Here is a 14293-nt window from a genome sequence, read left to right on the forward strand (position 1 = left end):
TGATCTGCGACATATTTTCAGGATAGTTTTGTATTGTTCCATTTTCTTTCTGGTTTCTTGTAGGCACAAGACTGATATAACCACCAAGACTTCAGCTATTTATATGTTCAAAAGGTGTAGATTGTCAACCCCCAGACAAGGATTCTTTACTATAGTTGCTAGCATTTATTTAATGATAGACTTATAAAATAGATGATATTAAAACTGCTACGTCCTAGGTCAGACATAAGAACGGACGTACACTTGAATAGTGGAGTATTATTTTTAATTATAACATGACATAATTGTTTAGTTTTCAAAACATTCATTAGAAGCACGTGGTTGATAAAAGACACGTGCTGCTGAACCAACCTGACAGTTGCTTTTTAAAGTTACCAAATGAAAAATAAATTTTTTTTTGTAAAAATTTGTAGTTGATGTCTTTTTCAAAGCTATTATAAACCCTACTGAAATCATGTTAACTCCTGCAATAAGCAATAGATCAACATTCATTTTGACCTGTGTGTGCTTCTGTAATAGTCAAAGCAATACCTCCGAGGTGAACGAATCAATTATGCATCGTGCAATTGCGGCTGCATGCGTTCAAGCGTCTATTGATGATCCAGTAACAGGAACTTTATGATTGCTTTATTCATAGTCAATAAGCCACGCTTCGCCTGTCTTTCTAGAGTTTGTTTTGAAAAGGGTGTTTATGCGAATGTCAACTGTCAACACAAAATAGAGACTTGTTTCTTTGGTCAATAAAAAACCTCAACATAACGTTTTAAAGTTAGAGTTGTTTACGAAGGACATATCATCACAGAGAAGCATGCCCTTAACGGGTTAAATTCCTATAAGTAAAGGGAAAAAATCAACTTTCTAATTTTCGTGGGTAGCATGCGTTTGTTAAATATCCTGAAACACCCTCCTGTGTCACAGCCTACTGTGACCTGGAAATAAGGTTTTACCTAAGATTATCAGCATTTAGTTGAAGCATTAGTGATTTTATTATTATAAATTCTAGACTAGACTAGAGATGATCGAACAATTTTTTTTAACTAGGAGTGTCAAATTAAAAACTTCTGAATTCTATTTCTCTTCTTCAAAATTATGTCACTTGTCCTTTTTGTCATTCTTGTCATTTTTGTAATTTTTGTAATTTTTGTGATTTTTGTAATTTTTGTAATTTTTGTAATTTTTGTAATTTTTGTAATTTTTGTAACTTTTGTAATTTTTGTCACTTTTGTGTCATTTTTGTGTCATTTTTGTGTCATTTTTGTGTCATTTTTGTGTCATTTTTGTGTCATTTTTGTGTCATTTTTGTGTCATTTTTGTGTCCTTTTTGTGTCATTTTTGTGTCATTTTTGTGTCATTTTAGTGTCATTTTAGTGTCATTTTTGTGTCATTTTAGTGTCATTTTAGTGTCATTTTTGTGTCATTTTTGTGTCATTTTTGTGTCATTTTTGTGTCATTTTTGTGTCATTTTTGTGTCATTTTTGTGTCATTTTTGTGGCATTTTTGTCAATTTTGTCATTTTTTTTATTTTTGCCATAATTTTCATTATTGTCATTATTGTCATTTTTGTCATTTTTGTCATTTTTGTCATTTTTGTCATTTTTGTCATTTTTGTCATTTTTGTCATTTTTGTCATTTTTGTCATTTTTGTCATTTTTGTCATTTTTGTCATTTTTGTCATTTTTGTCATTTTTGTCATTTTTGTCATTTTTGTCATTTTTGTCATTTTTGTCATTTTTGTCATTTTTGTCATTTTTGTCATTTTTGTCATCTTTGTCATCTTTGTCATTTTTGTCATTTTTGTCATTTTTGTCATTTTTGTCATTTTTGTCATTTTTGTCATTTTTGTCATTTTTGTCATTTTTGTCATTTTTGTCATTTTTGTCATTTTTGTCATTTTTGTCAATTTAGTCATTTTTGTCATTTTTGTCATATTTGTCATTATTGTCATTATTGTCATTTTTGTCATTTTTGTCATTTTTGTCATTTTTGTCATTTTTGTCATTTTTGTCATTTTTGTCATTTTTTTCATTTTTTTCATTTTTGTCATTTTTGTCATTTTTGTCATTTTTGTCATTTTTGCCATTTTTGTCATTTTTGTCATTTTTGTCATTTTTGTCATTTTTGTCATTTTTGTCATTTTTGTCATTTTTGTCATTTTTGTCATTTTTGTCATTTTTGTCATTTTTGTCATTTTTGTCATTTTTGTCATTTTTGTCATTTTTGTCATTTTTGTCATTTTTGTCATTTTTGTCATTTTTGTCATTTTTGTCATTTTTGTCATTTTTGTCATTTTTGTCATTTTTGTCATTTTTGTCATTTTTGTCATTTTTGTCATTTTTGTCATTTTTGTCATTTTTGTCATTTTTGTCATTTTTGTCATTTTTGTCATTTTTGTCATTTTTGTCATTTTTGTCATTTTTGTCATTTTTGTCATTTTTGTCATTTTTGTCATTTTTGTCATTTTTGTCATTTTTGTCATTTTTGTCATTTTTGTCATTTTTGTCATTTTTGTCATTTTTGTCATTTTTGTCATTTTTGTCATTTTTGTCATTTTTGTCATTTTTGTCATTTTTGTCATTTTTGTCATTTTTGTCATTTTTGTCATTTTTGTCATTTTTGTCATTTTTGTCATTTTTGTCATTTTTGTCATTTTTGTCATTTTTGTCATTTTTGTCATTTTTGTCATTTTTGTCATTTTTGTCATTTTTGTCATTTTTGTCATTTTTGTCATTTTTGTCATTTTTGTCATTTTTGTCATTTTTGTCATTTTTGTCATTTTTGTCATTTTTGTCATTTTTGTCATTTTTGTCATTTTTGTCATTTTTGTCATTTTTGTCATTTTTGTCATTTTTGTCATTTTTGTCATTTTTGTCATTTTTGTCATTTTTGTCATTTTTGTCATTTTTGTCATTTTTGTCATTTTTGTCATTTTTGTCATTTTTGTCATTTTTGTCATTTTTGTCATTTTTGTCATTTTTGTCATTTTTGTCAATTTTGTCAATTTTGTCATTTTTGTCATTTTTGTCAATTTTGTCAATTTTGTCATTTTTGTCATTTTTGTCATTTTTGTCATTTTTGTCATTTTTGTCATTTTTGTCATTTTTGTCATTTTTGTCATTTTTGTCATTTTTGTCATTTTTGTCATTTTTGTCATTTTTGTCATTTTTGTCATTTTTGTCATTTTTGTCATTTTTGTCATTTTTGTCATTTTTGTCATTTTTGTCATTTTTGTCATTTTTGTCATTTTTGTCATTTTTGTCATTTTTGTCATTTTGTCATTTTTGTCATTTTTGTCATTTTTGTCATTTTTGTCATTTTTGTCATTTTTGTCATTTTTGTCATTTTTGTCATTTTTGTCATTTTTGTCATTTTTGTCATTTTTGTCATTTTTGTCATTTTTGTCATTTTTGTCATTTTTGTCATTTTTGTCATTTTTGTCATTTTTGTCATTTTTGTCATTTTTGTCATTTTTGTCATTTTTGTCATTTTTGTCATTTTTGTCATTTTTGTCATTTTTGTCATTTTTGTCATTTTTGTCATTTTTGTCATTTTTGTCATTTTTGTCATTTTTGTCATTTTTGTCATTTTTGTCATTTTTGTCATTTTTGTCATTTTTGTCATTTTTGTCATTTTTGTCATTTTTGTCATTTTTGTCATTTTTGTCATTTTTGTCATTTTTGTCATTTTTGTCATTTTTGTCATTTTTGTCATTTTTGTCATTTTTGTCATTTTTGTCATTTTTGTCATTTTTGTCATTTTTGTCATTTTTGTCATTTTTGTCATTTTTGTCATTTTTGTCATTTTTGTCATTTTTGTCATTTTTGTCATTTTTGTCATTTTTGTCATTTTTGTCATTTTTGTCATTTTTGTCATTTTTGTCATTTTTGTCATTTTTGTCATTTTTGTCATTTTTGTCATTTTTGTCATTTTTGTCATTTTTGTCATTTTTGTCATTTTTGTCATTTTTGTCATTTTTGTCATTTTTGTCATTTTTGTCATTTTTGCAGTTTTGAACGACTTAATTTAATTTTCGGAATGAAGTAAGAAGCGCGGATTGACTTTAAATAACAGTTTGTATTTGGTCTTCAAAATTGGTCACTTTATTAGCTATACACAAAAACTTGACTTAGGCGTTTTGACTTTAGCTTTTATTCGCTTATGAGACTATGTCCGATCACTTTGACTGTTGCTTTTAACTGATTCTTTCGTCAGCTGATCGGCTGCCGATCAGCTGTGTAAATCAAGAGCGTTAGAAGATAAGAGCTCTTTTGCTCTTACAGAGAACTTCCCAGAGAATATTTGTTTGCTCTTTTTATGCTGTATCATTTTTAGGGGCTTATTAAGGTGGTTCAAGTTAATGCGTTTACATAACCGCCCCCCTTGATTTGCCTAGCAATATCAAACAAATCAGAAACTCCTTAATAAATTTCACTGACAACTTCAATACAATGAAAACGATACGATGCAATCTGCGATGAACTTTCTAGTGCTTTGCTGGATTCTAATTCTCCTTTGCCTTCAAGTGTGGACTGTATTCTCTTCTTCGTATGGCTGTGGTTGCGGGTTGTAGCCTGTGCGCTCGATCATGGTTGTGGGTTGCGATCGGGAAGCACACCGTTGACCAAGGTACCCGGCCTATTGGCCAAACGACTTCCCTGAAGCGGTGGCTTCGAGCCACCGCGGGCGCTCATTGCGCCGATACTACTACGATGCTCGGTGATGACTCCGATGAACTTTCTTTAAACGTACGATGGATTTGGTTGATAATGGTAAATGGTGGTGCTGATTGGACTTCTTCAACGACAGCTGCGATGTGCATTCCTATGTGGACAACTGGCGAAGAACGGCTGAAGTACCCAAAACCGCGGAATGACACGACTTCCTGCTGATAAAAGGATTGTGTATGCCCTAATGCAACGTTGAACAACAAACACAAACTTAACTTTGCGTGGAGGTCCCTCAACCTCCACAAGAATACAAGACGCTCAATCAACTTTTATACAGCGAGGTAGCGTGTCCTAAGGGCGATGTGGTTGATTTAACGATCTGGTGAACCTCAGCGCTTCGTGGGTGGACTCTTCGGACGGACGGTCAGCGACCGCCGTGGGCATGGACGACACTATGGGGTATGAACATTCCTTAAGCTTTTTTGATCATAATTTAATTAAAAATAACTTAACTGGACTGCGGGGATCAACTGACCCCCGCAGGCGCGCCTACTGCGCCTTGGTGGAGAAAACGACTACTCTTCTCTTGCAGCTGGTTCGGGATCGTTGTCCCGGATTGGTAACAAGCAAATTTTGGAGATTGCTCTAGATTTGATGCCATCTTCCGTGCGAATGTCAGCAACGCGGACATTTCCATCAGGCCCTGGATGCAGTGCAGTGATTCGTCCAAGTGCCCACTTCAACGGTGGCAAGTTTTCCTCCTTGATGATCACCATCATGCCTTCTTTCAAATTCGGCTGCTGTCTTGTCCATTTGACACGGTTTTGCAAGTCGGACAGATAGGCAGTTGACCACTTCTTCCAACTTGTTTGCATATGGCGTTGAACTCTTTGCCAGCGAGATAAAACATTTTCTCGGAGATGATCAAGTGACGGTTCAGGTAAGGCGGTTAGTTGACGGTGCACGAAGAAATGCCCAGGAGAGAGAACTTCAAGATCTGCTGGATCGTCCCGTTGCGGTGTTAGCGGTCGACTATTTAAACATGCCTCAATCTGCGTCAGTAGGGTGTAGAACTCGTCGTAGGTGTATATTTCAGAGCCAACAACACGCTTCAAGTGGTACTTCATAGATTTTACAGCGGCTTCCCAAAGACCGCCGAAATTAGGAGCTCGTGGTGGAATAAACTTCATCTCTATGCAATTTTTGGCGGCGGCTTCGGAAAGAGCAGCACGTTGGGAGTTGAACATCTTCCTTAGATCATCGAGTTCTCTTTTAGCACCAACAAAGTTGGTAGCATTGTCGCAGAGAATAAGCTCTGGTTGTCCTCGACGTCCAATCATTCTGTGTAGAGCGGCGATGAACCCGTCGGTTGTAAGATCCTGAACCATATCGATGTGGCAAGCCTTCGTAACCAAACAAACAAAGATCACAACGTAGCAGATGCGCGGCGCAGAGTTGCGGATAGGAAACCGATACTTGAATGGTCCACAATAATCCACGCCGACTCGAGCGAAAGGAGGTGCAGGCGATACGCGTTCTGTTGGAAGATCTGCCATAACTTGTTCCATAGCTCGTGGCTTGATTTTGAAACAACGTACACAACTGTGAACAACCTTCCTGGCTAAGTTTCTCAAACATAGAGGCCAGAATTTTTCTCGAACACAAGCGGTGAGTAGTTGGGGTCCAGCATGCAACATGACGAGGTGGTAGTGGTTGACGATCAGCAGCGTAAACGGGTGATGATTATCAAGGATTATAGGATGCTTCCTTCCAACAGCAATCGGTGCGTTCTCTAAACGACCTCCGACGACCAGAATTCCGTTAACCAGTTGTGGGCGAAGCGATTTCAGCTTTGAAGTGTTTTTAACTTCACCCGTGTAATCGACAGCGGATATTTCTTGAGGAAAACATTCTTTCTGAGCTAGTTTAACGAGTACTCGTAAAGCTTCCTCTCTTTCGGTGACTGTTAAACATCCTACGCGATGGCTGTTTCTATTCTTACAGTTGAAAGAAAATCTTCGGCAGAATGCGACTAGATCAACCAGTGTGGTGAACGAACTCTTCAATAAAAATATCTCATTCGGTGAATCCACTTGAGCGGGTCCAGCAACTGCAGCCTCTTCAAGAAGTGTGTGCTCAAACTCCGTTTCATCGGTACCTCCAGTTTTCGGCCATGCGTCATGTGAGAGTTCCAACCAATCTGGACCTCGCCACCAAAGCTCATGATTTAGTAGTTCTTCAGGAGTGGCACCACGAGACAGGACGTCCGCAGGATTTTCCATACCAACAACGTGATTCCAAACTCCATCTTTTGTTAAATGCTGGATTTCGCTGACTCTGTTAGCAACAAACATTTGCCACCGTGACGGTGGCGAAGAGAGCCAGCACTTCACAATGGTGGAATCCGTCCAAAAGAAACATTTCGCAGAAATTCTTAAACTGCCTGTCACCTTTTCGTATAAGTGGCTGAGTAAGAGGGCAGACGATAACTCTAACCTTGGTATTGTCATTTTCTTCTTCTTACGCTTGACATCATCCAGAGGTGCTACTCGAGACTTGGAGATCAGAAGATTTACCGAAATTATTCCGTTGGAACGCGTACAACGCAGGTAGATACAGGCCCCGTAGGCCTTAGTGGAAGCGTCGCAGAAGCCATGAAGCTCAACGGAGATAACATCCGAACCAAAGGCGACCCATCGTGGAACTTGTAAATTGGATAGTCCAGCCAAGTTGCTCCGATATTCCAGCCACCATTGCTGGAAAGGATTGGAAAGCGTTTCCGTCCAGGAACAGTTCTGCTTCCAGAGCTCCTGGAGAAATATCTTGGCCTGAACCATAACAGGACCGACCAATCCTAGGGGATCGAACAAACGGGCAAAGTCGGAGAGAATGATACGCTTGTTTATTTCTGTAGAAGAATTCCACTGAGGCACAGAGAAATGGAAGCAATCCGATTGTGTATCCCAAATGAGGCCCAGTGTCTTAATTTTAGTCTGCGATGCATCAAGCTCCAGGGAAATCCTATCGTCTCGGAGCTCGCCAGGTAGAACCGAAAGAACTTCTACGTTGTTCGAGTTGTATTTTCTTAAAAGCATTTTCGCAGACGACAATAGAGCATTCAGTTCACAGCATTTTTTGATGCTTTCCTCCTTAGTATCTGCACCCGTTAAACAATCGTCCATATAAAAATCTTCACTCAGAGTCTTGGCCGCAATAGGGTACTTCTTCTTCCCGCATTCCGCAAGTCGTTGTAGGCATTTCGTGGCTAGATAGGGGGCAGACGCGGTGCCGTACGTAACGGTAGTTAGTTCAAATGTCCTTAAAGGCTCATCTGGTGAATCTCTCCAAACAATTCTCTGTAGACGACGATCTTCGGGGACTACATTAATCATCCTATACATTTTCGCTACGTCTGCAACTATAGCGATTCTGTGCAATCTGAAGCGAAGAACTATGGACACTAAATCTTCCTGGAGTACAGGTCCGACCATCAGTGCTTGATTCAACGAAATTCCAGACGTCGTTGTAGCGGACGCGTCAAAAACTACGCGTAGTTTAGTAGTAGAACTTTCAGGACGCAATACGTGATGATGTGGCATGTAATATGGCGGCGGTTTTGATATATCTCCTTCCTCTTCAGCAATAACTTCACGCATATGATTAAGCTCCAGATACTCGTGAATGAATGAGCTGTACTCCTCTTTCAACTCAGGGTTTGATTTTAAACGGCACTCCAAAGACCAAAAACGACGCTCGGCTTGACTTCTCAGCAGACGGATTAGGAAGTCCTTCCTAGGGAGCTTAACAACGAACCTTCCAGATGAGTCTCTCGTAGTAGTATCTTCAAAAATCTTCTCACACTCCGATTCTTCCAGTGAAAGCGTACTAGAATTGTGGCAAGCTTCTAACTCCCAAAAACGAGTTAGTAATTCATTAACCCGTTCTTCGGTACAAGAAGCTGAAACAGTGGCTTGAACTCTGGATTTTTCGGAAACCTTGCCGGAAACAACCCAACCAAGTTGAGTATTCTGCAGTATAGGCCCAATGCTATCTAACTTGTGCTGCCCGTCCAACAGCAGATCATAAAAGACTTCTGCTCCAAGAATGAGATCAATACCACCAGGATTCTGGAACTCGGGATCTGCCATGGTTATTCCTGGAGGTATCTGCCAACTACCGATGTCGATCCTTTTCACTGGAATATCAGCCGTGACTTTCGGGAGAACGTGGAATTTCAAAGTAGAGCGGTAATCAGAACACCGTGAACCAATCGAAGCGAAAACAGACTGGGTGGAACAAGTTTTCGATTGCCCAATGCCTTTGACAGGAAGATACTCTCGATATCGATGAAATTTCAAAGACTGAGCGATCCTTTCAGTCATGAAACATAGCTGTGACCCTGAGTCCAATAAAGCTCGAGCTGGAATGATATTCCCGTATTCATCCCCAATTGTTAAAACTGCTGTAGATAGCAGGACAGTGTTCGGAAGAGTGGTAGGATTTGCGGACAATACAGAACTGTGGCTAGTAGAAGGATTATCTGTGGTACTTGAGGATGGGAGGTTATTCATGCTCGGGTTGGGGATGTGCGTTAGATCTGTCTGGTTCTGGAGAGTGGAATAAGGAAAAACTTCGTATGATATCCCTGTTTCGTTCTGTGGTGGCTGTTGATTCGCGCTTACATTAGATTGCTGGGGAACTCGTAACTGTTCTGAATTGAACTGCGATACCGGAGGGCCTGCATGCAGGAGGGTGTGATGACGTCTTCCACAATTTTGACAGGACCCTTTCAAACAATATCTCGCAATGTGGCCTGACGAAAGACAATTCAGGCACAATGATCTTTTCTTCACCACTTCTACACGATCGGACACTTTCATCTTCACGAACTTCATACATTTGAACACGGAATGCATAGATTCACCACAGAAAGGACACGTTACCTTCTGTTGTATACCGGGATGACCTACTGCTGGAAAACGAGACTGCCTCTTCACTTCCCCTTGAACAGAGTGAACTAGCGAGATGTTATGAAGTACCAGACATCTTGACTTCAAAAATTCCATCAATTGCCTATACGATGGAACCTCCTTAGAGTTGTGGTAAGATTCCCAGCGTTGTAGAGTAGCAGCATCCAGACGTTGACACACCATATGCTGAAGAATGGTTGACATCCCATCAGTTTCAACACCGACCTTTTGAAGCATCATTAACGTTGTCTCAAAATCCTTTACCACTCTATTAAGCTGATCATAAGATTCTTCACTCATAGGACTGACAGCAAACAATACGTCGAGATATGACTTCACAAGCAGCTTTCTGTTTTCGAAAGTGTTTTCGAGTGTTCGCCAGGCTATGGTGTAGTTAGCCGATGTCAATTCGATGGATCCTATTTCGATTAATGCATCATCTGTCAACGACGTTCGCAGATAGGTAAACTTGTCAATATCGGATAGATGCGCATTGTTGTGGATCATGCTGGTGAATGTATCACGAAAAGTGATCCAGTCCTGCAACTTTCCGCTAAATGTCGGTAGTTTCAATTCGGGGAGCTTAATTCTTGGCATTGAATCAACCGCTGTTGATGGTTTGACAGTTTGAACACTGGTACAGGAACGACTTTCGGCTGCTTCAAGCACTCCCAAACTATGCTTTATTTCAAAAAAACGGTTCTCAAAATCCTTGATGATGCGCATATTGACCTCTTCGCGCTCGCTGATTCGCATCGCACGTTCGAGAGCTGACTGCTCATCGTCGCCTTCCAATCCAACATCCATTTCCACATCGTCGGTGATCACCTCAATGTTTTCTCGCACTCGAATGAACTTGTCGTACACCTCATCCAGTTTCTGCATCCGATACTTCAAAGATATGTAATCTCGTTCCGCTTGGTATTCGTTCAAAAACTCTTGCATGCTGTCCATTAAGCTCCTCAGGTTCCGTTCCTGCTTCACCAGGAGCCGCAAGTCCTCTCGAGGCATGATTCACTATCCGGGCACGCACAACCACAAGATAATGAAACGCCACTGCACGGTATCACTTTTCCACTGAACAGCACGGTAAACAACGACGATTCGCAGTTGACAAACGAGCCACCAACAGAAGATCCAAATTTTATGTAACCGACTCTCACAGAACAGTATCGAAGCATGCACGGTTCAATTAACCAATGTTTCCTTTCAACAGCCTGATCCTCAGTACAGGTCAGCACCACAGACTTACCTGAGCACACAGTACTTAGCCTTTATCCTTTCTAACAACGGGCGATCGATTGGTAGCAAAATAAACAAGTCGAATTTTGCTATTTTCGGCAAATTCCACTGTTCCGTGCGTCGACTGGTACCGCAAACAGCATTCAGCAGACTGCTATCTCCAACCACTAGGTGAAATTTCTGGTTTCTATTCACTTTTTTGCACTGTTCCCCAAATTAATTATCCCTGGTGGAGGGGGAGGGTGAAGTGTTACTCTGACCCGCGGGCGGGGGAAGGGTTCTTCGACCAAAGTTCAACACTTAACACTTTAGTACATCCATCATGGATCAAACTCAACACCTTTTGCGTTTTTTATACACTTTTTATAGCCCCGGGGGAGGGGAGAGGGAAAGGATGGTTGTTCCCGGGGGACTTCTCAGTACACTTGCCCCAATCTTTACCCACACCACACACGGAAGCAATTTCAAAAAAATGTCACAACCCCGTCAAAATCGCACAATTTTGTTGTAGGCTTTGCCACCAAAACGGGGAGGGACTATTGTAGAGGGGGGGGGGGGGGGGTTTGTGCAGACAGTTGCTAAACAACAACACCCATCCGTTATCAATCCAACTTGTTCCCGCGCGCTATACCTAACACTTCAAATCAACGTTCAAAGCGATGCACTTTTAGGCAATTAGTTACTAATCACAATCACGGGGTAGAGCGGGTGTGCACTAAATCCCGCGGAGAAGGGTAGAAGATTCAACCAACTTTGATTTCTTTGCCTAACACACAATAACCCGACGTGATACACACAAAATGACGACTGGGGCGCTTGGCTTTCTTTCGACGGCTTGGCTTGGGTACACACAATAGCCGTTGGATGCTTTTTATTTTTCACCCGTTTCACTCCACACAGAAACAATTGAAGACCAATTAATCGACGCGCTTCTCTATCCGGTTCGTTTCGGACCAAATGTTGCAGTTTTGAACGACTTAATTTAATTTTCGGAATGAAGTAAGAAGCGCGGATTGACTTTAAATAACAGTTTGTATTTGGTCTTCAAAATTGGTCACTTTATTAGCTATACACAAAAACTTGACTTAGGCGTTTTGACTTTAGCTTTTATTCGCTTATGAGACTATGTCCGATCACTTTGACTGTTGCTTTTAACTGATTCTTTCGTCAGCTGATCGGCTGCCGATCAGCTGTGTAAATCAAGAGCGTTAGAAGATAAGAGCTCTTTTGCTCTTACAGAGAACTTCCCAGAGAATATTTGTTTGCTCTTTTTATGCTGTATCATTTTTCGGGGCTTATTAAGGTGGTTCAAGTTAATGCGTTTACAGTCATTTTTGTCATTTTTGTCATTTTTGTCATTTTTGTCATTTTTGTCATTTTTGTCATTTTTGTCATTTTTGTCATTTTTGTCATTTTTGTCATTTTTGTCATTTTTTGTCATTTTTGTCATTTTTGTCATTTTGTCATTTTTGTCATTTTTGTCATTTTTGTCATTTTTGTCATTTTTGTCATTTTTGTCATTTTTGTCATTTTTGTCATTTTTGTCATTTTTGTCATTTTTGTCATTTTTGTCATTTTTTTAATTTTTGTCATTTTTGTCATTTTTTTCATTTTTGTCATTTTTGTCATTTTTGTCATTTTTGTCATTTTTGTCATTTTTGTCATTTTTGTCATTTTTGTCATTTTTGTCATTTTTGTCATTTTTGTCATTTTTGTCATTTTTGTCATTTTTGTCATTTTTGTCATTTTTGTCATTTTTGTCTTTTTTGTCATTTTTGTCATTTTTGTCATTTTTGTCATTTTTGTCATTTTTGTCATTTTTGTCATTTTTGTCATTTTTGTCATTTTTGTCATTTTTGTCATTTTTGTCATTTTTGTCATTTTTGTCATTTTTGTCATTTTTGTCATTTTTGTCATTTTTGTCATTTTTGTCATTTTTGTCATTTTTGTCATTTTTGTCATTTTTGTCATTTTTGTCATTTTTGTCATTTTTGTCATTTTTGTCATTTTTGTCATTTTTGTCATTTTTGTCATTTTTGTCATTTTTGTCATTTTTGTCATTTTTGTCATTTTTGTCATTTTTGTCATTTTTGTCATTTTTGCAGTTTTGAACGACTTATGAGACTATGTCCGATCACTTTGACTGTTGCTTTTAACTGATTCTTTCGTCAGCTGATCGGCTGCCGATCAGCTGTGTAAATCAAGAGCGTTAGAAGATAAGAGCTCTTTTGCTCTTACAGAGAACTTCCCAGAGAATATTTGTTTGCTCTTTTTATGCTGTATCATTTTTCGGGGCTTATTAAGGTGGTTCAAGTTAATGCGTTTACAGTCATTTTTGTCATTTTTGTCATTTTTGTCATTTTTGTCATTTTTGTCATTTTTGTCATTTTTGTCATTTTTGTCATTTTTGTCATTTTTGTCATTTTTGTCATTTTTGTCATTTTTGTCATTTTTGTCATTTTTGTCATTTTTGTCATTTTTGTCATTTTTGTCATTTTTGTCATTTTGTCATTTTTGTCATTTTTGTCATTTTTGTCATTTTTGTCATTTTTGTCATTTTTGTCATTTTTGTCATTTTTGTCATTTTTGTCATTTTTGTCATTTTTGTCATTTTTGTCATTTTTTTAATTTTTGTCATTTTTGTCATTTTTTTCATTTTTGTCATTTTTGTCATTTTTGTCATTTTTGTCATTTTTGTCATTTTTGTCATTTTTGTCATTTTTGTCATTTTTGTCATTTTTGTCATTTTTGTCATTTTTGTCATTTTTGTCATTTTTGTCATTTTTGTCATTTTTGTCATTTTTGTCATTTTTGTCATTTTTGTCATTTTTGTCATTTTTGTCATTTTTGTCATTTTTGTCATTTTTGTCATTTTTGTCATTTTTGTCATTTTTGTCATTTTTGTCATTTTTGTCATTTTTGTCATTTTTGTCATTTTTGTCATTTTTGTCATTTTTGTCATTTTTGTCATTTTTGTCATTTTTGTCATTTTTGTCATTTTTGTCATTTTTGTCATTTTTGTCATTTTGTCATTTTGTCATTTTTGTCATTTTTGTCATTTTTGTCATTTTTGTCATTTTTGTCATTTTTGTCATTTTTGTCATTTTTGTCATTTTTGTCATTTTTGTCATTTTTGTCATTTTTGTCATTTTTGTCATTTTTGTCATTTTTGTCATTTTTGTCATTTTTGTCATTTTTGTCATTTTTGTCATTTTTGTCATTTTTGTCATTTTTGTCATTTTTGTCATTTTTGTCATTTTTGTCATTTTTGTCATTTTTGTCATTTTTGTCATTTTTGTCATTTTTGTCATTTTTGTCATTTTTGTCATTTTTGTCATTTTTGTCATTTTTGTCATTTTTGTCATTTTTGTCATTTTTGTCATTTTTGTCATTTTTGTCATTTTTGTCATTTTTGTC

General features: G+C 36.7%; 1 protein-coding gene across 1 annotated transcript; it reads right to left on the reverse strand.

The window, feature by feature from the left end:
- Positions 1–5239: 5239 nt before the first annotated feature.
- Positions 5240–10645, reverse strand: LOC129738402 (uncharacterized). The gene has a single exon (XM_055729581.1). The coding sequence runs from the start codon at positions 10643–10645 to the stop codon at positions 5240–5242; it is 5406 nt and encodes a 1801-aa protein (XP_055585556.1).
- Between the last annotated feature and the right edge of the window lie 3648 nt (positions 10646–14293).

Source organism: Uranotaenia lowii, chromosome 1 (genome assembly GCF_029784155.1).
Source record: "Uranotaenia lowii strain MFRU-FL chromosome 1, ASM2978415v1, whole genome shotgun sequence".
NCBI classification, from domain to species: Eukaryota; Metazoa; Arthropoda; class Insecta; order Diptera; family Culicidae; genus Uranotaenia; species Uranotaenia lowii.

What these genes read in the sequence shown, in the direction of transcription:
- LOC129738402 (XM_055729581.1), bottom strand. Translation starts at nt 10,645, where the DNA reads ATGCCTCGAGAGGACTTGCGGCTCCTGGTGAAGCAGGAACGGAACCTG.